This window comes from Acanthochromis polyacanthus, chromosome 1 (assembly GCF_021347895.1).
Source record: "Acanthochromis polyacanthus isolate Apoly-LR-REF ecotype Palm Island chromosome 1, KAUST_Apoly_ChrSc, whole genome shotgun sequence".
NCBI lineage: Eukaryota > Metazoa > Chordata > Actinopteri > Pomacentridae > Acanthochromis > Acanthochromis polyacanthus.
In genome coordinates this window covers 55,968,301-55,991,518 of record NC_067113.1, presented here as the reverse complement: position 1 = coordinate 55,991,518, position 23,218 = coordinate 55,968,301, and the positions used below count along the sequence as shown (strand labels likewise).

Here is a 23,218-nt window from a genome sequence, read left to right as displayed (position 1 = left end):
AAGGTAATAGTTAGCCGTCTGAAGCCCAAGCAGTTTTGGGGCTTTTTCTTTTGCTAATTTTTACTCACTGTGGGCTCAATTTTCAAGTCCTGCACCTCTATGGAAACAACACAACCATGACTAGAAGTAGAGAGAGCTCAAAAAAGTCCTTTGTGCAGGGTCACAATGTTATAATGCCACAAAATCGTGAAAAAAGTTGAGTTTTGATTAGTAGAACATTTTTCCAAGTGTTCCCACATGCTATCAATAATGTGACTGTTCACATTTTTAATTTGTTTCCTTACTTGTCTCCCATCTGCTCTGAGTAAACACAGCCTGCAGTTCAACCAAGTAGTCCATGAATGTTTGACAGATTTCTGTTGGTTGAAACTAATTTACTAATGGCATCTCACCTGCACCAAAAAGTGCAAAATGTGTGTTTTTATAGTTGGCTAAGAGCTCTGAGTCACTACTGTGCGTATAAATGCCTCTGATCTGCAGGCTAATACTAGCATGAAAATATGCTCATAATTGACAGTGGCAATGCTAATATGCCAATGTTTAATCATTATTAAAGATAATGTGGCTACCATATTCATTTTCTTAGTTTAGCGTGTTAGCATGGTAACTTCACACTAAACACAAAGAAAGGGGAGTTATTAATGACTATTCAGTTGCACTAAGGAGCACAGAATTTACTTTTTTAACAGAATGTTTTATTTATGCCACATTTTAAAATGGGATGTGTAGAATAAAATTATTTGGATGAAATGATTTTGAATGTAGATTTGCTTAATTTTTCACTGAAAAGCTAAAAATGGTGTAATTTAGCATTTTTAAAAACAAAACATGCTTTTCAAACCCTCTGGAAGGTTTTGGGGTTCAAAAGGTTAACACAAACTTAGATATTTGTTGATGACGTAATCTGAAATATTCCCATTTAATCCCAGACTTTCCATGGTTTCCAGTGTTTCTTTACACTGTGGTAACACACAGACATACATTCATGCTCACACCAACCTGCTGCGCACACTGTGCACTGAGAAACGAAAAATGTCCACAGAAACTATTAAAATATTCAGAAAATATGTTTACACCTTACAAGCAATAGCAACAATTTTAATAGCCTATAATGATGCAAACAAGTACAAAATCAATTTATTGCTTAAAGGGAAAAGGAGTCAAAAGAGGCTTTGGCCTGTGGAGCTGCTCCCTGCAGAGAGGCAGAGCAGGCTGCTGACACAGCTTGAATTTATTAAACAACAAACACCGTTTCTGAGAAGTCGTGGACACCATGTGGGGCAGCAGAGATGTGACTGGATCAAGCTCTGTCAGTCCGCTCATGTGCTTGTTAGCCTGCTGGCTGCCAAAGTTCAACATCAAACACAGGATGTGGAGCTGGCCGAGTTCTACACAACTTCCATTGCTATCAGGATTAACTGTCTGCTACTCTGTTTTAACTTAACTGTTGTGAGCCATCACTCATGTTGGGGGGGGGGGGGGGGGGGGGGGATTATGTGACGAAATAATGTTTGATAGTAAAATGCACAACTTTGTGTCAATCAAAACACTGATTCGATCATTTCTCTGACATCTGTTGCCGTCACACACAGGTTTGGTCGTTAAAAATTGAAAGTTTGTGTCTTGTAGGTTTCTTGTTGACAGTGGTTTGTGTTAGAGGCTGTGTCATTAGAACTTGATCACCACTGTGTCACCTAATCTGCACAGCTTAGTTAGCCACAAAACTACTGCACAGGTGCATTAGAAAAGTGGTCTCTTCATTAAGTGCAAGTAACAAGACAATATAGGTGCAAATTCGGGTTTTTGTTTCAATGAATACACAGACAAAAACACTAAGACATGTTTGACTGATGTATTTAAACAGTGTTGGCTGAAATACTAGATGTATACTAGGTATATTTGTTGGCCATTTAATTGGAAAATATTGGCCTATATTAGAGACATTGGTATCAGTTTATAAGTTATAGACTTTTTTTTTTTTGTTAACGACTGTATAAAAAAAGAAAAACTAGTAAAATTCTATCAGCGAGAGTGCCGGAAAAAACATGCAAAGAAACAGTAGAATATTGCAACATTCAAAAACTATACAAAATTCTGAAAATAATGTCAAATACCTTGAACATGACAATACTTTCAGATGATCTACATGCAGTAAAACACAACAGACTTTTAGTCAGACACTGTAAAAGAACAACTTTCTGTTCATAAAAATACTGACCTTTTAAGAGGATGTCATGCACAGGTTTGGTATGTTTATCCTAAAGTCAACGTGTAAAAATACTCTCTCCCCTGTAATTTTATTAATAATATCTGGAATTTAACAAACATGGGCAAATATGCAAAATAGTAGCTCAAAAACACTCAACATCTCTAATCTTTAATATACACATTTTTTTCTTTTAAATAAAAGCAAATGCATCTGTAAAGTATTATTTTTTGCAGATTTAAAAGCAATAAAAATATTGCCATTTTTACCATTTATAAAAATACACATATTTTATGTGGACAATATTTGTAGTTTTACCTGTTTTAATTTTAATAGTCAGCAGTTAAATAATTATATTTTAATGTGATTTTACTGGATACTATCTGTGATTTAACAAAACTGGGACAATCTGTACAACAACAGTAAATCTAAAAATTGTCAAAAAATTAAAAAAAATGGTGTACTTGGAGAGTTAATAAACAATGCCACATTTTTTTTTAAATACAACTCCGACACATATAAAGAATATATTGATATCAGATTTTTCTACTCCCTTAAATCGACCCCAAAATTCCTGCATCAGCTGAGCTCTAGCAAACACTGTGACAGAGATACAGAGAAAGAGAAAATGGGAAGAGATGCAGAAGTGCAGAGCCGAAAGATCAACAGATGGAGGATTATTCACAGCTAAGCTAAGCCCTGAGAGAAGGAGACATTCCAGGTTCCACTGCTGGCTGACCTGCAGTGACATAAGAGTGTCAGTAGGAGCTGATGTCTATTAAAGCTTTCTGTGCTCGGATCTCGTCCTACGACAGATTTAATGCTGCATAAAACGCTCCTGAACTTGACCCTGGCATGAAACACGACCACTAGCAAATTTATAATCTGGAAAAGATAGTCATTTGAACAGCTCTGCCTGCTTCTAAACTGATCATTTTCTAGTTTTCTCGAAAGAGCTTTGGCATCATAATGTTTTGTGGATGAGAAAACACACAGCCTGCACGACAACAGAAAACCTAATAGACGGGACTGAAGCAGACCTTTAAAGGACAAGAAGAAAGAAAAACTGAATGTCTACAAGATGAGTAACAAACTAGCATGAGCTGGGCCTCGTCATGGGGCCCATCTGATCAAACACACAACAAACATCTACAGACGCTAATAGACAAGCGGAGTGTCTGGAGGCGTGAGTTGGGCAGTGTGCCTGAGGAATGTGCTCCATCCCTGCTGCCTTTTAAATTGCACACAATCACACATCTCTCGGCCTTGCATGCAGGGGCTTGCTGCACTGCATCTGAACGCTGAACTCGACTAGAGCGGAGCCGCGTGCAGGCTAAAACTCGTAACCTCGAGGGAAGTGTTTGGCACGACAGCCCCGGCGATCTGCTGCTCTGCAAAAACCCGAGTCGCTAGTAAACTGCAGCTGACTCACGTTTTGTGCATTTCGGTGCATTTGTTAAACCGAGCTTGTGTGTTAGGCAACGGGAAGGTTTTGAAAAGACGTGACGAAAACCCGCCAGCACCCACGATAGTTTCAGTTCCTCCTCGTCGCCACAGACTGCAAAACTCGGTCACAGACAAAGACGAGCTACATCAAATAGTACATATTTTACAAGGGGGCATTACAGAGAGTCTGGGAAAATACATGCCGAAGCACAGGGTGGCATGTGATCAAAGTTAGGCCAGCACTGCAACACAGCTTCACCGCAAATGTGCTGCAGCCAAATCCTCTTATGGACCTCAAAATGCAGCCTGAGAGAGAGAGAGAATGCATGAATGGCTCTTGCTATTTTTTTCACCCTTTTTTTTGTTTTGGATTAAAATGCAACAAGAGATCAGGGATTTGGCCCTCAATGAACAAGGCCTTTCATTCACTGATTTCTTTCTGTGCTGGAATTCCTGTGTAGACACACTGAGTTTCAATCCAGTGGATGAAGAAAGATAGATACCAAACATACATCTGTCAGTCAATCAGAATGGGCACTGATCCATCCCATCCACCCAAACATCTGTTCAGCCACTTGTCAGTCCCAATCCAAACAATCCTCTGCTGGTATACTTGTTTGGTAATATGCTACAAAAATAGCATCAAAATAAAAATAAAACATCAGCTCTTGATCAGAAAACGTCCTGTAGTTTCTCTGCTCACTGCCAGCTACCAACCACTGACCCACATTCTTCTTTCACTTTCATAAATCTAACACAACTCCACTTGAGAACGGTCTCATTTACCGCCTGTATAGTTCGGATGTATAAATAAACACAACAAGCAGCAAAAATTTCCACAACATGAAGAAATCCTGCTGTGTTTTTAGTAAGAAATGAGAAAAAAAACTTCATGTGAGCTGCAATTAGCTCTACACCACATAATTCCTTGCATAAATTTGCATGGATTAACCATCTGAACCCCAAAATGTGCTGAGAGGCTTCAAAGTCATGCTGTTTGCTTTATGAAACGACACCATTAAGGCACAAACTGTAAAAACAAAAAGCATAGTCAGATTTTCAACTTTCTGACTGTGCTTGAACGACCACAACTCAACCAAACCACCAAAATCTCCTTATTCTACATATCTCATTTAAAAAATTTGCCAGAAATAAACGGTTTGCACAAATCAAATTATGTAACAGGCAAAAAATTCTGTGCTCCTCGGTGCAACTGAGTCACCCTTAATGATTTAGCTGTGATCAAACGACACACGACAAAAATTCAGGGACTTTTCAGCTGAACTGCAGGTAGTGTTTACACTGAACAGCTGGAAGACAAACATTTCACGGCAGACTTATTGCCCATCTGGCTGTGTGTACACTGCCTGCAGTTCAACCCAGATCAGCTGAAAAGTCTCTGAATTTTTGTCGGTTGACTGTTGGTGTTAGTCGAGATAATGACAGGTTTTTTTCCCCTTTTTTTATTGAAGAAATACAAATTTGATTTGTTTCTTGTTTGACAATTCATAGCAATATAACTGTGTCATACTGCGTCAAAAGACGTTTTGGAGTTCTAGTTATGGTTGTTGTTTTTCCACAGAGGGTCAGGATTTTATACTGCAGTGAAAAATTGGCCTACAGTGAGTAAAAACACAAAAGGAGCAAAAACTGCACGAAACTGCTTGGGTTTCAGAGGGTTAAATATCAGAAGATACTAAAAAAAAAATCCATTGTATTGCCCTTGAGCTCAATGTAAAACCTTAAAATGTTTTGTTTTCTCTGACCCACGATCCAACACTGAAACATACACAGTTTTAAACCAGCTAATGTGCCCTATTTCTGCTGAAAAACTGGACTCATAATGAAAGTATCTGGCAATTCATTCCTGTTTCTCAACGATGAAGAAATTTGCAATGCAAACGCGTGGCTAAACCTGATAGTGAGGGCAGCATGGATGCTGATCTTACATTACTCCACTAGCTTTGGATGGATGCTACTCTTCTGAATAGAGATATTGAATTGCATGCTAGGTGTGAACTGGTCATTGTGCTACCAAAAACTGTATGTAGTGTTACAGTGCTGTCCTTCCTGTCAGCTGAACGGATCATTTCAGTGAACTGGAAAAATGCAAACCAAACTGTTTCTGTGTGGAGAACTGGTGTGACGATTTCTATGGACTTTTCATTAAAACTGCCTGCTATAATTCTTCAAGATGAGGACGGGCCTGGAGCTTTATTAGATCTTATCTTGAGCAATAACTCAAACAGATTCTGTATTATTAAATTTCTGTTGGCACACTGTGCTTGTTGCTATTGCTTTCTTTTTTATTACTGTAATTTTCTGCTCTTAAAAGAAGATTAATGACAAAATGTAAACCTCCAGCATAAAGTTCTGATTCTGTTCAGACAGAGACATTGAAAATAACAGCGTCCGCACCTCTTTGTAGGACGACATGATCCTCTCGATGGCATCGGCTCCGGAGGCCAGTAGGTTCCGGGCGGTCGTGAACGCCTCCGTCCTCTCGCTCACCATCACCTGCGTCTGTCCGTCTGCTGTTTCTAGATTACGGACAGAAGGGAAAAAGGCATCAGAGAGAGAAAGCAAGACAACTCTAAGAAAGACGCAATGGAGGAGTTTACTTAAGCACGTCAAGTCTGTTTGTAATTTCCATCTTGTGCCTGTGAGCATGAAGACACAATGGAAATATTTAAACATCAGTGTTTACACTGGAGTAGTAGCAAAGAAAGTGACTCAGTTGAAGCTTCATTTTTGATGCTGGAAAGTCATCAGGGAGGTGTGGGAGGCAGCTACTGTTTTCCACACATGCTAATCAGCTCCTGTTTGAGGGGGAAGCAGCAAAGTGTCGGTTTGGAGATGCTACTGACCCTCACGTGAACTGACGAAATGTAGTCAGAGCACAGAATTAAACTGGAATAGCTGCACTTACGGTTTATTACACACAGCATGCAATCAGATACAAACTAGTGAAAGCTTCAACCGGAGTCTGTTTCCTACCGTTGTCAGCGAAGCCGGTGGCTGTGATGATGGGCACGGCGACCATGACGAGGCCACTGCCGCTCCACACGTACTTCATCAGGAACTGCTCGATCATGATGTACCAGAGACGCTTGGACAGAATCAGGTTCATCTGCTCCGCCAGGGCTCGGTAGCACTTCTGCAGCTGACACATCTCCACCTGCAGCACATAACAGTACATGACACAATCCTGATGCTACCTTGCATTGAAACACCATTTGGGATGTGACAGCTCATTCATCTGAGCGTTCAACTGTCCTGTTTGTGGGGTAATCACTAAGACAGGACATACTGTGAGAGTATACTTACTTACAATTACCGTGTGCCACGTGGTCTGCAAATTCAATAAAGTGAAGTAATTGCAGTGGTCTGATCAAGCCTCACCGACCTCCCTAGTGTTTATCGTTCTCTTATGCAATGTTGGTTTACTATCCGCTACCATGTTCTCTTTAACCCTCCTGTCGTCCTGCGGGTGAAATTGACCCGTTTTAAAGTTTTAAAAATGTGGAAAATATATATATATTTTCACAGTGAAAACTTCCACATTTTCAAAAATATTTAAGGAAATTTTTGAACATTTTTTGGTGGGAAAAAAAAAACAAATTAAAAAATATTTAAGAACATTCAGAAAAAAAATTAACAAAAATCCAGTGAATTTCGCTGTCAAATTTGGGATTTTTTATTTTAAGAAATAAAACTTTTGAGGGAAACTTTTCAGGAATTTTCTTCCTGAAGATTTTGCAATTTTTTTTATCAATTTGGGGAAATTTTTTCTGGATTTTTGGACTTTTTTCAGACAAGGCAACAACATTTTTTGGTAAGGACAACACGAGGGTTAACCCCAACCGGCCGAGGCAGATGACTGTCCTGCCTGGGCCTGTTTCTGCTGGAGGTTTCTCCAGCTAATGGGTCAGTGGCTGATTTACTGGGTTGCTCTCATACGGGTGCAGTAGTGCTATGTAAATAAAACTGAACTGAATGTATTTGTAGGCTAACATCAGCGTAATATTCAACTAGACTATATGTCATACTCAGAAACAAACTAGCTAATAGCCCGAAACGGATGCATTACTGTAGGCTCACATGGTAAATTGTAGTTACTCTCCAATTTCATTATTATCACACTTTAAATGCAGTCTCCACATAATGTTCTGCATATTTTACATCTGTAGAATGCTATTTCCTTAGCGTTAGTAATGATCCAGGAGTGCAGCATTTGAGATGTGATGGCTCATTTATCTTCCAGTCTCCAGCTGGTTTGTTTTGTTTGCGTAATTCCCAGATAATTACAATGAGATCAACCTATTATGACATGACGCTGACTTTGGCATTGTTTGTAGTTACTCAAAAATATCATGAGTCTTGTTCACAAATTCTTATTTAATTGCAGAGTCCTGATCAGGCCACACCGACCTCCCCGTTGTTTATTATCTTTTATGCACTGTTTGTTTGTTTACTATCTGCTGTTCTATTCACTCTAACCCCAGCTGGTTATGACAGATGTCTGCCCTCTCTGAGCCTGGTGCTGCTGCAGGTTTCTCCCATTAAGGTGAGTTTTTCTTCCATTTTCTTCATCAGATTTACTGGATTTATCGATATAATTTTGGACTTTACTACGCGAAGCATCTTGAAACATGACAAAATATAAATACAACTGAATAAAACCAGTACAATAATCAAGTAGATTCTATGTTATACTCGTGACTCATACTAGCTAATGGCCCAACATGTAGGTTTTCATGATAAATCAAAATGTAATTAGCATCCAGTTGAATTACTATCACATTTTTGCTTGTATACACAGTAAATGCAGCCTCCACATAATATTGTGCACACCTTCTGTCTGTAGAATGCTATTTCCTTAGCATTAGCAATGACTCTCATGTGCACATTCAACATGCGACAACTCATTCATCTGAGCAGGCCTTTCTCAACCGACCTATTGTGACACTATGCTGACTTCTGCATCATCTAGTCAGCAAATTACATGAATTGAAGAAAGTGGCAGAGCTCTGATCTGACCTCACCAACCTCCCCAGTCTTTCTCTCGTTGTCATTGTCCGTTATGTATTTGCTTTCCTGTTCTCTCTAACCCCAGCTGGTTAAGACAGTTGTCTGCCCTCCCTGAGCCTGGTGCAGGTTTCTCCTGTTAAATGGGAGTTTTTTTTTTCTCCTGAATTCTCACTATAATTTTGCACTTTACTATGTGAAGTGCCTTAAGACATGATGGCATGTTGTGAATTGACACAGCATCAGGTGAAACTGAATAGAATCAGCACAATAGTCAACTAGATTATATATCACTCAGAAACATACTAAGCTAATGGCCCAACACTGATTAATTCATGAAGGCTCACATGATAAACTAAATGTACTCTCCTAAGTAATTAATGCAGCATAGTTGTCAGGATGCTGCCTCTGCATATAACTGTGCACACCTTCTGTCTGTAAAATGCTATTTCCTTAGCATTAGCATTGATCCTGACGTGCACATTGAAGATGTGACAGCTCATTCATCCCTCCAGGCCTTTCTCAACGGACCTATTATGACACTGTGCTGACTTTGTTTGTAGCTACTTGGAATCACCATGAGTCATCTTGTCTGTAAATTACATGTGTGCACATACAAACCTCCACATAATATTCTGCATACCTTGTGTCCTCTGTAGAAAGCTATTTCCTCGGCATTAGCAATGATCCTGGAGTGCACATAGCGCAGGTAGCCCTTCCTATGAGCCTCCTCGGCCACTAGTTTCCCAAATTTCGGCGAGCATGCTCGGAGGACCTTCGCCGTGGCAAACACCACCAGTCCGGCCAGCAGGGTCGGCCCGGTGGCGTTGGCTCCCCGGGATCTGGCGGTCTGGATCAGCGTGTAGGAGGTGAGCATCACGTCCAGGATGGGCTTGGTGAGGTTGGAGTAGAGATGGGCCACCGACTGGGAAAACATCATCACATCCTCGGTGAGGGACTGGTCCGGGTTGGCCAGCCTCCCGTCCATGTTGCTGACTTTGTAGTAGGTCTGGTCGGTGAAGTATGTCCGGTACGCGTGGTTCACCAGCCGGGTGCGGAAGGCCAGAGCCAGCTTGCACTCCAGGTACCGGATGGCGCTGTTGACGAACGTAGCCGGGATGGCAATGAGGAGCCATTTGATCAGCTGGAGGATGAAGCGTTTGGGCTCCTTCTCCACGATCGTCTTCACAATCTTCCCGTCCAAGCTGGCCACGTAAATAGACAGAAACGTCCTGGATATCAGCGCCACCGAGTGCAAGGAGAGCAAACCGAGCTCTTTGGAGACGAGCCTGGGGAAGAGGATTTTACCAAGTTCCAGGATCTGCTTAAAAAATTCTGCGTTCACACCCGGGGATGTCTTCTTGTGCACCGCGGTATCTGCAGGACCTTTCCCCGAGCATGTGGAGCCGTTCTCCGCCTTGGATGCCCGTTGGCTGCTCCTCGGATCTGTGTTTCTGCAGAGCTGCTTGCAGATGATGGGGTACAGTGTTTTGACACCGTACGCGGCAGCCGCAAGAAACACGGCTCGCTTCGCAGCAGCCGTGCGGTCCCATTTTACTTTGGACGCCGCATCGAGGATGTTGGACATTTTTCAAACGTTAGTCGTCTCTGCTGACGGTCCTCCCAACACCCATCCCCCAGACCCGGCTCACCGCGTCGACATAAAACCAGAGAGGGACTCCTGATGGCCGGATTGATGTGGAGCGAAGCCCGATACATGTACCGCTACATCCTACTGTTTTTAGCGCCAGCGTCAAGCACGATAAACTAAGATCACTCCACTTCCCTCTTTTTGATATCAAAACAAAGTTCCGCCATATCGATTACAAGAATTGGAGATTTATTTTGTAAAGCCAGCTTCCTGTCACTCCGCACTTGTTTCCGTTACCTTGACGTCATTTATTTACGTGCAGTGGCGTTCCTCATTGGTCGCGCCCCCGGTTGAACGTGATTCGCTACGTCACGACGTAAACAAATCAGCCGTTACTGTATTCGCTCTACTTAAAAAATATATATATTATAAAAATATATGTACATAAAATATACACAGTAATTTTCTATCCACTCACAAATATTGTTGTAAAACATGAGCACCTTTTTACATATACAAAGTGGTTGAGGCAAGAAATTACATGTAAATATTATACAATTTATAACTCATACACATAAATATGGAACTTCCTCAGGTGACTACTTCCGATTCAGGGATTATTTATTTTACTACAGGTTTTACGAAAAGTTATGTTTAAATATGCAAATGAAATATTACATAGTATGTCTAAAACTATATGCCTTTATTCTTCACTAATTTTATTTAATGGATGTTATTATCATTTAAAATTATTTTTGTTTCTGTTAAGCACCTTGAGGTTTTGTTCAGAAAAGTTTTTCATAAGTGATTTTTAATATTTTAAACAAATAATTATTATTAGTATCATTTTCTTTTCCGTTTGTTAACATATCAGTGTGAAAGGAGTGAAGTTTGAACATCTCCTTTTATCATACATGCACACAGTAAATATATAAAATTTCCATTTTTTTAGGAATATAGTGGATACATGCTGCAACAAGGGCTGGACAATCAAAAACAATAACCCGTTAAATATGACGAGAAATACAGGGAATATTGGACGCGCATCGCAAGGTGCATTTCCTTGAAAACGACCGATTGGTGGATTATATACCGACTTGAAGACATGTTTTGGACAAAATAGTTTACTGGCTTATGTCGTCTTCGCGTTTGCAGCCTTCGGACATTCTTTAAATTCCTATGCAAATTAGTAAGTGTACCGCCGGCGGTACACTTACGTTTAACGGGTTAAAAATGCTCGAGTCCCAGCGCCCAGCTAAATACTCCCAGTCCTGCTTGACTTCTCGCTCCACTTTTGTTTCCAGCATAAGCCCCGCCCACAAAAAACGTCACAATGTTTGTAAACAAATAAAGGGTCTATTGTATGATTAAATATGCAACAAGCGAATGTTCCTATTTTGCATAAATCTCCACTTAATAAAATGTAATTAAAATAAATACTTCAAAGTATCTATATAAACAAATATACATCTATAAAATGATTATTTGTGTAATATTGAGCCTGACTGTCGTTCCTCGTGCACCTCTGCAGCAGGTTTAGCTAACGTTAGCTACATAGCAAAAACTATAAGCCAGCAGTGGACTCTAAATTTAAATATTTACGCACACAGTAACTTTAACTTTGTAGTTTACACACTTACAATGATGAAGATTTAATTGCTTTTCAAGAAGCTATAGCCGTGAAAAATGAACTGGGTCGGAGGTTCGAGGTAAAACTACGTTTTCGTTTACAGCCGACATGCTAACGCTAATATTAGCTGCTATAAACATTTAAGCTAATGACGTAATGTTAATTGCAGGAACCGGTTAGTGATGAAGAGTGACGCTAAAAAACAGAGGGTGAGCCCGCAAAATAACACTTCCACGACCAAACAAGATGTCCCTTCTCAGTGTGTAGCTGAGTTGTATAATTCTGCTATTATGTGTTATTAGGAGTTTTTCGAAAAGAAAAAAATGCAGCAGAAACTGAAAAACTTGGGTCTAGCGCTGCCAGCTGCCTCACCTGCAGACACTGGTCCAGGTAGTATGGACCTGGTCACTCTGTTTATCGTCAACCAGATAGCGGCAAAGAAAGCAAGTACAGGTGAGATTAGCAGCCAAGATGAACCCTAATAGGAGGCAAAACTTGACATCAGTGAATGGGAATAATGTTTTGTAGCTATGAGCGTCAGATCTGCGGTGCATAAGTGCACTTAAGTTTTTTTTTTTTTTCCAAATAGAAAAACAGCACACAACTGAACAAAAATACAAACACAGCATGCATATGGTCTTTATTTCTGACTATGAGTTACTGTTGTGATTAGAAAAGAGTTCAGTTTAGCCAATTGTGCACAAAAAAGGTCGAGGACTGCATCTGTAAGCATCTTGCATTACCACACAATCTCAGCTGAGCATGAATTCAGACCAAGATCCCAGAATAGATTTCTCCTCTGAGTGTTGGTAGGGGTGAAATGGTTTTAACTTAGCCCAAAAACTCATATAGTTTGAGACCAGTTTCAGAAATCATGTTCGACAGCATGTTCCTGTCCCGCAAAATGTCCACCAACTTCGCCAAATCCTCCATGAAGAGTGGGACAACATTCCACAAGTAACATCGACGACCTCCGTAACTCTATTTATCTCAGTAATTCACACTGTCGAGTGAGTTCTGGACTGTGATCCCACTCTCAATCTACTCACTGCCATTTCTAATATAGTGTGTTCTTGGTTGTTTTGTGATTCTGTTGTCAGGATGCTGTGTGTTGCAACAACTACGTGTTCCCCTACATGAAAAAGAATGCATGTAATTTAATAGCATATCACATGCTGCATTTATATTTTTGTTCAGTTTATTTTAAATTTTGCAAATGCCTCAAAGCCCATCTGTGTTTTTATATAGCACACTTAAAATAACAGCCGCTGTTACTTCTATGTAGCACTGTAGAAAGGTTTAGGCCCTAACAGTTAACTTAGTGTTTGTGTTTTTTTAAAATAACGTCATGAATCATACTGTAGTGCAGTAAACAGCAAACGCTACAGCAAATCAATATCTTAAAGTGCCTCAATCTTTTTTTTGCACAGTACTATCTGTCCACTGGGGTGCATCTTTTTTTGTGCCTTAGTATAACAAAGTGTGTTTTCAGATCCTCCTAAAGTAGCAGTTCTTGGCAGCAGTAAAGGAGGATCCAAGAGAAACAAGCCTCTCGTACTCCCAATGAGCCCCTGTTCACCGTCACAGCTGAGTCTTGTGGACAGCCAGCGTCAGAGCAGGTAGAGCTGCAGTGTTTCAGCTCGAAGTTGTTGTACTGTTGCAGTTGGGGTTTTTAAAATGCAATAATGCAACAGCAGTATCTTCATTTATTATAATGCATGAAATGGAAGCGGTTGATCACAGTGTATTTTCATGGTAATATCTAGTGTTCAAGAAGTCAGAAGAAGAAAGAATGTTATTCCACAAGGATTCAAGTGTCGGCAGGTTTGTCACTTTACAGCTATTGCACATTTTTCTGTCACTTGTGTTTTTAATGTGACCGTCGCTAATAAACTTATTTTTGCGTAAGCTTTCACCAGTGCTTGAATCAGCATTCTCAGACAACAGTGCATCCGACTACCGACCGCCCAGAACTGTCCCCTCTAGCCCTTTCTCCTCCATCTCATCCACCTCCTCAGGACAAGGTTGCATATTTAAAGAACAACCTCACAGTAAAGACTTTTACATGATGTTGTTTTTTACTTTGCAATGACCAAACAAAACGGCTCTCCTCAGAAATATTTCCCCTGCAGCTGAAACAACAGAAGCAAAGTCAGCTTCAGCCTCTGGCCCATTGCTCTTCTGCATCTTGGAACGCCTCAGGTTTTCAACAAAATAAGGTAGTGAAAATGATATTATTTCAAATTCATATATCACCAATGTGTTCTGGTTACATTTGCAGTTCTTACACAGATTTCAAAACATTTAAATCACATATAGCTTCACATGATTTAACCGCGCCCCACCTGACAGACACAAACAAGTTAGTACCACAGAATTTTTGCTCCTTCAAAGTAATAAGCCCCTAATTATTTCCGTCTTGATGTTATTAAACAGGTACTAAAGATTTTGTTTAAGCAGAAATATCACCGTTAAATCTACCAGATTCAGTGATATTGTGATAGCATGTATGTACACATTGTGTAAATCCAACGTTTTCACATTAGAGCTGTAGTTTTCAAGGTTTTTTTCTGTTCGCTGGCAATTTAACATAATATTGTGATCCAAGGTGCAGAATTAATGAGTAGCAGTAACTGTAAATCCATGTTTCAGTCGTACAAAAGACGTATGTACGTTCCAGTTCAATGCAACTAAATACGTGATATCAATGTGTAGCATGCGTATTTCCAAGGAAACTGTAAAATTGTGCCTTCTACATCAACCAGTATCTTATATTTACACTACTATGTATGTATATAGTATTTCAGTCACATATTAAGTCATTGACACACCAAACTATTTCTGGAGAAAACAGTAAAGCTTGGGAAATAAAATGTGTGTTTGTTCTCAAATAGAGCTGCAAAAATTCATTAGCTAGTTGTTAACTAATAAATAATTCACTGAATATTTTTAAAATTGATCAGTTAGTTTGAGGAATTTCTGGTTTCTTTCCTCCTTTACGGCCGTGAAGTCAATGTCTTTGGGTTGTGGACAATACAAGGCATTTGAGGTCGTCATTTTCAGCTTTGGGAGACACCGATCAACATTTTTCACTGTCTTTTTACATTTTGTCAACTAAATAATTCATTCATAAACTTAATGGCCAGTGAAAGTAATCATTGATTGCAGCCCTAATATTGAGGCTGACTTTCTTTTCTTAGTTTCAGCCTTTCTCCCAGCCCAGAGGCATGACAGATGCTGTCCCTTGGTCCTGTGGATCAAACCTTCTCCAACAGGAGACCCCCACAGCAGCCCACGTTCTCTTTAGAAATCCACAACTGCAGTGAGAGCAAATTCTAGTTTAGATGGTTTATTTTCTCGCCTTGAATCAACTGTTTATTAAGAACATGTCTGTTATTGCAGTAAAACTGAGACAGGAGACTGTGCAGGACATACAGCCAACTTCTCCCTCAACCAACCTGAAGATAATGAGCCCATCCTGGACTTCATGCTGAACCAGTCAAAAGCGACACCGCAGTTTGAGGAGGACGTCTTCAGCGGGTTTAATAATGAAGAATATGAAGGTGAAGGTTACTTGTCATTTTAACACAAGCACAATTACTTTTTTTTACGCGGTTAACATGAAACTTCATTTCAGCTTCTCATTTTGGGAGTGCAAAATCCAAAATATACCCAACAGACGAAAAATCGATCAGACCTTCAACACCGCAGTAAGTGTTTGCACTTCAAATGTAATCAAACATTTCAGTGTGATTTAATTACTAATCAATATCGGATTTTCTTTGTTTACTGTCAGAACTGTGCCTGATTCACAGTGCATGGAAGTGGAGGTAAGTGGCTCTCATACATGAGTGTGTGATGTTGGAATTTTGCTGCCACCAAGTGGTTGAGTTTGTAAAGGGGCTAGAAATAACAGAATTTAGAGGGAAAAAAACAGTAAACATTTGAGGAAGCTGAAATAAGTATTAAACAATTTTTGGAAACTTGTCCTCATGGGAGTTTTTAAAAGTGTACAGCTGCAATGTCAGATGTTTATTCTGTTTTATTCACAGTTCTCCAACTGCACTGACATGAACTTTTGTAAGTGTCTCAAGCATCACCACTTAAGCCCCTCATTTACTGTGCATATGTTGGAGGAAAAACAAAAATTTGAATAGATGTCCTCCTTAATCCCTCAGCATGCCTCGGACACTACACTGAGCCCATGAATGGCTTTGACCGCTCGCCAAATTGTTCTTGCGGAGGAGGTTACTACAGTTCAGACTCAAATGATGTAAGTGAGGTTTCTCTGGGAAGTTTTGTCCAACTGTCTGAAGTACTTTGATTGTAGTCGACATTCAAATTGAATTTTTAAGAATGTAATTACCATCTGAAGCAAAAACTCACTTTCTTTAAAAGAAATCACCAAACTTACACAATTTGTCATAGCTACAAAATGTAAAAACAGAAAGAATTGTCATATTTTTAATTGTCACATGGTTGTTGAACTACCCATCAATCATATGCTGCTCCATCAGAATACTTCACTTAATTTTAGCTTAAAACTGATGTTTCAGCAAAATCATCTTATTCCTCATGACTCGCGGCTTAACATTAACCCGGATGTGTAAAAAACAAAAAATCTGTGCTCTTTGCCACAACTGTGAAGCTGTTAGTAACTTAGCTGCAACCAACAGTCATGTGACAAAAATTCAGGGACTTTTAAGCTAAACTGGGTTGAACTGCAGACTGTGTAAAATTAGAAGATAGAAGGCAAATGTGGAAACAAATTTAAAGTGCAAGTGGTAGAATATCTGCAGTACGCAGAGTCACTATTTTTCCACTATTGGTAACAGTTAGGGCAATTGGAAAAAAATGTTTTGCATGTCGACTCTAAGTTTTTTTTTCTTTTTACATAATTTATAGTACTATAACTGGATGATGCTGCGCACAGTATATTTTGGCGTTCTCTACTTCTAGTCATGGTTTTGCTGTTAGAATTTATACATTAATGCATTTTCGTATATTAATCATGTCTTAACTGTGTGATTTTATAACTGTTTTGTATCTGCTGCTGCCTATCTTGGCCAGGACTCCCTTGGAAAAGAGGTTTTTAATCTCAATGGGATCTTTCCTGGTTAAATAAAGGTTAAATAAAATAATAAAATAAAATTAACACTGTAGAATGTTCTTTGCTCCGTGCTGCTGATGTATAGTTGCCGATTGTTGCACATCTAAAGACAGTTGTTTTTTTTTTTGCAATCTGACGCAAACACTGCTATTTTTTCCTCTTCTACCTGTATATCAGCAGGAAGATTGCTGTCAACCTTCTCTCCAGGCTTCTTACATGGATCTAACATGTGGCGCAGAACCCTTGAACCCAAACAGCACCTCACAGGGGTATCCAAAACACAGCGTCTCTCAGTCCAGGCCTCCCACACCTCTAATAAAATCCAAAGAGAACTTCAGAAATGATCAGAAAGTTATGAAGAACATGCGTAGCCCAGATAGAGCCTTTGGAAGTAGCATCCAACAGACAGGAAGCAGCACAGCTTTGTTTTTATCTCCTCTGTCTCCCACTCAGAGCTCAGAGTTGTGCAAATGCAAGAAAACACCCATTAAAACTCAAGATGCTGCGACTCAAACTGCACAAAATCCCAGGGCGGAGATGTGCGATGCTTCGACTCAGTGCACCTTTGTTGCAAAGACCAAAGCAGCTCCTGGTTGGTATCTACCACCTGTTGACGTGTCAGAGCAGCATCTAGCCACAGAGAGGCAGACTGATACCGCTACAGAGCCGGCCACACTCACAGTTCCATCAGAAATCTCAAGCAGCGAAGGGAAGCAGATGACTTGGAGCAACAAGAAATTGAAGTCCAGTTTTCGATCAGGCATCGTGAACATATTCCCTGCTAGCAACTGTGGCAAAATGGTCCGACAGAGACCCATAAATCCCTTTCTGGATGCTCTGAGCAGTGGCAGAGGTATAACATGAGAGTGAAACATTCAACATCAGTTCCTTAAGACAGATTTTCATTTTAAATCTTGCTGTCGTTTTCCTTTTTAATTCAGGTAAGGAGAATGGAGGAGGTGGAGATCAGAGACGGCAGCGTGAGAATCCGCTGAAAGCTCCGTCAGATGAAGGGAAAGAGGAGGTCACATCTGGAACCGGAGTTATCGAACTCTCAAAGGAGGCCGAGACCCTTCAGGAAATAGCTGACATTTTGCTTCTTATGAAGCAGAGGAAGAAGGAAGGATGAGGACGTCGGACAGAAGTAAAGTAGATCTATGAAATCAGCTGGAAAAAAGCACATTTGTTCTGTGCATGTTGTTTTAACAGTTAGTTTTAAGCTATAAAACCACATGATATACTGTTTGTTCCTAATGTTGCAATAGAGCAAAAATAAAACCCCAAAGCTTCATTCTGATTCATAAGTTTATTTCTTTCCCCATATACAGAAGATTTCATGAAGATATTTATCTTTATATAATATAAACTCTAGCAAAACATTTACAGCTTGAACAATAATCAAATATACTTTACAGCACTCTTGTTTATTTGTATTTTTGTAGTTCCTGATAAACTTTAGAAACATGTAGTTGGTTCACATAGAAAAAAATTGCAACCATTTCACCATAAGTACACATGGAATGCTCTCCCCTACTGTGGTAGAGGAGGACAGTGGTAACACAACTGGATGTTAAGGGCTGGACACCACATTATCTTCGACAAGGCGCAGCCGCAAACAATCACGGTAAATATTTGGTCGACACAAGTTTTCATTACACAATCTGTGTTACGGACAGCTTGATCTGTGTGTGTATGTGTGTGTATCTGCAATAATACTTTCAGTACAAAACTAGTTTGTGTGGTTTTAAGACAGCTCTTCCTTGACAAACACTTATAAGAATACATTTGCATTTTGAATTATAGTCAGTCGTAGTTTTCTCCACCTTTCAGTCTCCCTTCGTGGAGAATATCAACCCATTTTCTGTTGTATTTCTTGACTGCAATTCACAATGTACAAAAACTGGTCCAAGTTTATCATCTTTCTTTTATCCCACTTGCTTTAAAGACTGCTATTCTGCATGTTTTAGCTCCATAACAGCAAATCACAGGAGCTTTACTATATTAGTGCTGATCATTTTCCAAAGCATATGTTGAAAAGTAGATTTTTTGTTGATTGTAATGCGTTACATACTATGGTTTGATATGTCTATCAAACAAGTTTAGTCAAATTGATCTTTAAAATGTGTGGAATGCTTTGAAAAATCATCAGCAATTACAAAATAGAATGATTAGTAAACAAACGGGTGACTATGACCTGTTGAAGCTATTTTTCTGGACAGTAAGATGCAGTATATTCCTATTGTCTTGCCATTAGTGAGAGGAATTTGGTTTTATTTATACTGGTTTCCATTGTCACCCGTGTGTCACTGTGACACTTGGAAAATACCAAAATTATAACAATACTTGGTGTAAATACCACTGACTTTTAATGAGTCACTGCAGACGTTAATGGCAAGCTTTATTTGATTTGTTTTTTGAAAAAGCGGTATTAAACTGTACTAATCATAATGGATTAGGACTGCCACAGTAGCAGCCTGTTAATTCGTTATTTACCTGCTTTATTTTGTAACACAAAATTACTCTGTTGTCTACTTTCCAACAGTTTTTGCTACACAGAGACCTATTTGACTAACAAGGTGCAACCTCCCACAGTTTTACAAGGTTTACAAAACAACATCGGCGAATTACGCTAAAGCCTACTCCTCGACATTTGACACGAGAAACCCCAAAAATGATATGCTCTGCTGTTTGTACAGAAGGCTATGGAGGAAGACAAAAATATATAAAATGATGATAAAAAATAAATAACATTCCATCACAGGTGAAACGCAAATATGCATAAGTAAATAAAGCTACAGGGGAATGTGACTGGAAAACAGTGGCCATTAGGCACCTTCACAATGCACAGGCACTAATATTATCAAATACTTTAAAATCTCATTTATCGTACTAAAGTTTTACTTTAACGCTACAGACTAAACCGACTGGTTGTCTTCGCTGGATACTATATACAGTATATCCAGAAGTTACTAGGATCATGTACAGTGTGGCAAACTGTAGTATTCTGCTAAAAACTGCAATTTTTTAGAAGCAGGTATACAATAGGATTGAAATAAAAAAATAAAGCAATTTGTGTGAAAAAAGATTGAAAAAAGCTAAATAAATTTAAATAAATACTTAAATAAACAAACCGTAGCAACATAAATTCATCCTTTCAGTGCCACTACAGTGGTTTTCTTGAGACATCCACTGATGTAACAACACACTGTGCATTTCTGGTGATTGCTTTTCTAAAAAATACCAACACTGACCACAAACTAAAGACTGTCATCATGAGGAACTGGCGTTAGTGTGCTACTCTACTAGCCCAAACGACATTTAACCGAGATGCGTCTCATACAGAAAAGGCATAATGGTACTATAGATCGACAAGAGCCAACAAAAGTTTCGCGGACGCACAAACCTGGTTTCCAAAAACCACATTTACTGCACCTTTTTCAATGGAGTTCTGACATAATGCTCTGGGATACTTTATACTTTATGCACAACATCATATATTAATGATATTTAAACAACTGTACAAAATATTAGGGCCATTTTCCTGACTTTATGTGAGAGAAAAAGTCCCTTATAGTTTGTGTAATTAACGTGTCTCTGTGAAAAATACACTGAAACCTCTATATGCATGTCTGTTTTGTTATGAATGGACAAGGCAAAGACTGTCGTAGTTGAGATACTGGTTGAAAACTGGCTAAAGCAGGTCTTGTACCAGATCAGGTGTCAGTTCACCTTCAATTCAGAGAATAAGCTAAAAGCAAAACATTCACACTCTAGCTGAAGCATCATCATTGATTTCCTGAACTGACTGATTTGAAAGTGAACTAACTGACTGAAGCAAAAGGGTCTTTTAGGCTGTAATTCTTAACCGCACACTGAGGGAAACTCCTCAGATCACACAAAAAAAGAAAACTATGACAAACCAACCCAACCACTCTGTATGTTTCAGCAAAGCAACCAAACACCCAGAGGGGGGGTTACCAACGCTGCCCACTAGTCCACGTCTGACGCATCGTTGTCCGATAGGTGGTAGTTTGAACCTTTGACCCGAATGTACTCGACTTGCCGTCCTTCGTCTGAATCAGAGGCGCCGCATGAACAGAGCTGATTTTCAAACAGCGCCTCGATCTCCTCCAGACGCCGGGCTTTAGTCTCTGGCAGACAGCCATAGATGAAGACAAAACCCAGCAAGGCCAGGCTGGAGTAGAGGAAGAAGGCTCCTAGGAAGACAAAGCCAAAAAGAACACAGCGTCACTAAGGACAACCACCCACAAAGACATAAAACACAGCGGCACAACTTTCCAGTCGCCTTTTATAAATACGTTCTCTCATGCGCTGCCAGAAAAAGAATCGCTGATGGTGACAGTAGATCCTCCAGGCAGCTAATATTGGATGTGAGCTGCCCACGCACCTCTACGGAGATGTTTGTGTGCGCTGAAAAATGAAAATGTTTTACCAAACTGAAATACCGCTATCAGACTGTCGGTCACCATATGATAAATGTGGAACATAAGCAACATGCCCTTGTCAAAGTGCCATTACAGCAAGGTTAACGGGAGGAAAATAACTACCCAAACGCACCTAGAAACAGAGGTTTAATGAGATTTTTCTTGCCATTGTGATCTCCATTTTCTCCTTGTCAAAACCAAATGGCATTTTAAAGTTACAACCAAGTGCGTGCGTAATGCTAAATACCGTTTCTGTGATAGCATCAGCGTGTTTTTCCAGCTTTCACTGAGTTTTTCTCTTCTTGGTGAATGATTGTTATCAACCGGATGAATGAGTGAATCGATAATTAACCCAGTATGTCTCAGGATGCCTCCACAGTCACCCCTGATGGATCAATTTCAAGCTCCACGAAAGGTCAGTTCCTTCCTGTCTGAGGAGAAACCTGCTGCTGAGGAACACTGAGGAGGTATTCGAGAAGGCTGGAAAAAAACAACGCTTCAGGGCATCAGTCAGCTGTTACCTGACTGCTGGTTTTGCCAAAGGGATAGAGTTATTACACAAGATCTACTTTGGGGAAGGATTGATGGAATCGAATGAGGACTCATCTTTCTTCTTCAAAAATAAACAAAACATTTTAAAGCTAGCTATTTTGCTGACCATAGTAGGTGAAGTACTGAGCCAGGTGCAGGAAGGTGAGCGACACCAGGATGTTGAAGGTCCAGTTGACTCCGGCGGCGCAGGCATTTCCAGTGCTCCTGGCCCACAGAGGATAGATCTCAGAGTTGATAGTCCACGGCATTGGCCCCATACCTGGGATGGAGAAATGAGAAATGAGCCTTGTGGGAGATGGAGAGACGTTTAAAAAAAGGAAGACAGATGGAGAGATATATTGTGTTTTTGTGGCAGGCTTGAGCTCTGAATCGCATCCCTGCATGTCTGCACCTTGTCTGAAAATAACCGTGTTGGTAGGGATGTCAAGAGAATGGATATTTCTATACGAAGGTGATAAAAGTCTGAAAATACTACATATTTTCTATGATATAGAAATAGGGCTGCTACTAACAAAAGGTTTACATATTAAAGTGCAAAACTGTCAACTATAACATGATAAAAAATACATTCAAAATATGGCTTATTGTTTAAATTAGTGCAACTCCAAAAGAAGTCCAAGATTCTATTAAGCCCCTTAACAAAATAAAAAAGGTCAATCTATATCCATTATCTATGTTGTATATTAAAAATCTAATATGGACAAAACAGCCAAAGCAACTCTATTTCTGCTTCTTGTGATGGTTCTCTCACTTTTATTGTAGCTTCTAATTCTATGTTGTGGTGTACTGTCCACGCCCCCTTCAGGAAGAAGACTCTGTGTTTGTGATTGACAGTGGTGGGAGGAAACAGCTGACCGGCCAAAACAAGATGAGAAATTTCTAACTTTCTGTCTGAGTGATCATTTTATATTGAAATATTGTTGAAGTCACAGCACAGCCATTGTTTTTAACTCGTTCGTACGATGAGGTTTTCAGGTTTTTCAGGCAATATCGCAGTTGTAACATGACGATTTTAATGGCGCAGAGCAGCAGCTTGTAGTCTTAACGGGCCATGTTTCAGTCAGGATTTCATACTCATTCTGTTGTCTGACTACAGAAATAGAAAAAAATATTTAAATGAAAACAGCTTTATTGCACTTTATTGTAGCTTTACTGTATTAACATACAGTATAAGTGAGAACAGTGACTAGGGGAGAAGCTTGTACAACAT

At 39.7% G+C, this 23,218-nt stretch overlaps 3 protein-coding genes across 6 annotated transcripts in view; 1 reads left to right on the top strand and 2 right to left on the bottom strand.

Annotated features, from left to right (window-relative positions):
• The window catches only part of LOC110968199 (ATP-binding cassette sub-family D member 2-like), a 28,416-nt gene extending 17,729 nt beyond the window's left edge, over positions 1–10,687 (bottom strand). The window contains exons 1-3 of the mRNA XM_022218041.2: positions 9,324–10,687; positions 6,650–6,830; positions 6,071–6,192 (exon numbers count right to left, since the gene is read on the bottom strand). Coding sequence (XP_022073733.1) covers positions 6,071–6,192; positions 6,650–6,830; positions 9,324–10,268 — 1,248 coding nt within the window. The 5' untranslated portion in view covers positions 10,269–10,687. The remainder of the gene's footprint in view (positions 1–6,070; positions 6,193–6,649; positions 6,831–9,323) is intronic.
• Positions 9,400–18,302, top strand: LOC110968192 (uncharacterized). 4 transcript variants are annotated; one of them, XM_051946307.1, is made up of 14 exons: positions 11,062–12,110; positions 12,204–12,354; positions 13,394–13,520; positions 13,668–13,725; positions 13,811–13,925; positions 14,017–14,120; positions 15,102–15,223; positions 15,304–15,464; positions 15,539–15,611; positions 15,698–15,731; positions 15,954–15,981; positions 16,080–16,174; positions 17,192–17,864; positions 17,953–18,302. In XM_051946307.1, the coding sequence occupies exons 1-14, from the start codon at positions 12,084–12,086 to the stop codon at positions 18,138–18,140; spliced, it is 1,956 nt and encodes a 651-aa protein (XP_051802267.1). In that variant the 5' UTR covers positions 11,062–12,083; the 3' UTR covers positions 18,141–18,302. The 4 variants fall into 4 exon arrangements, with proteins under 4 accessions (XP_051802272.1, XP_051802267.1, XP_051802270.1 ...); XM_051946304.1 differs by having other exon boundaries at positions 11,067–12,110; positions 17,189–17,864; XM_051946312.1 differs by lacking the exons at positions 11,062–12,110; positions 12,204–12,354 and adding an exon at positions 9,400–9,549 and having other exon boundaries at positions 17,189–17,864.
• LOC110968179 (proton myo-inositol cotransporter) overlaps positions 18,303–23,218 on the bottom strand; it is a 108,842-nt gene continuing 103,926 nt past the window's right edge. The window contains exons 9-10 of the mRNA XM_022218025.2: positions 22,115–22,267; positions 18,303–21,228 (exon numbers count right to left, since the gene is read on the bottom strand). Coding sequence (XP_022073717.2) covers positions 21,002–21,228; positions 22,115–22,267 — 380 coding nt within the window. The 3' untranslated portion in view covers positions 18,303–21,001. The remainder of the gene's footprint in view (positions 21,229–22,114; positions 22,268–23,218) is intronic.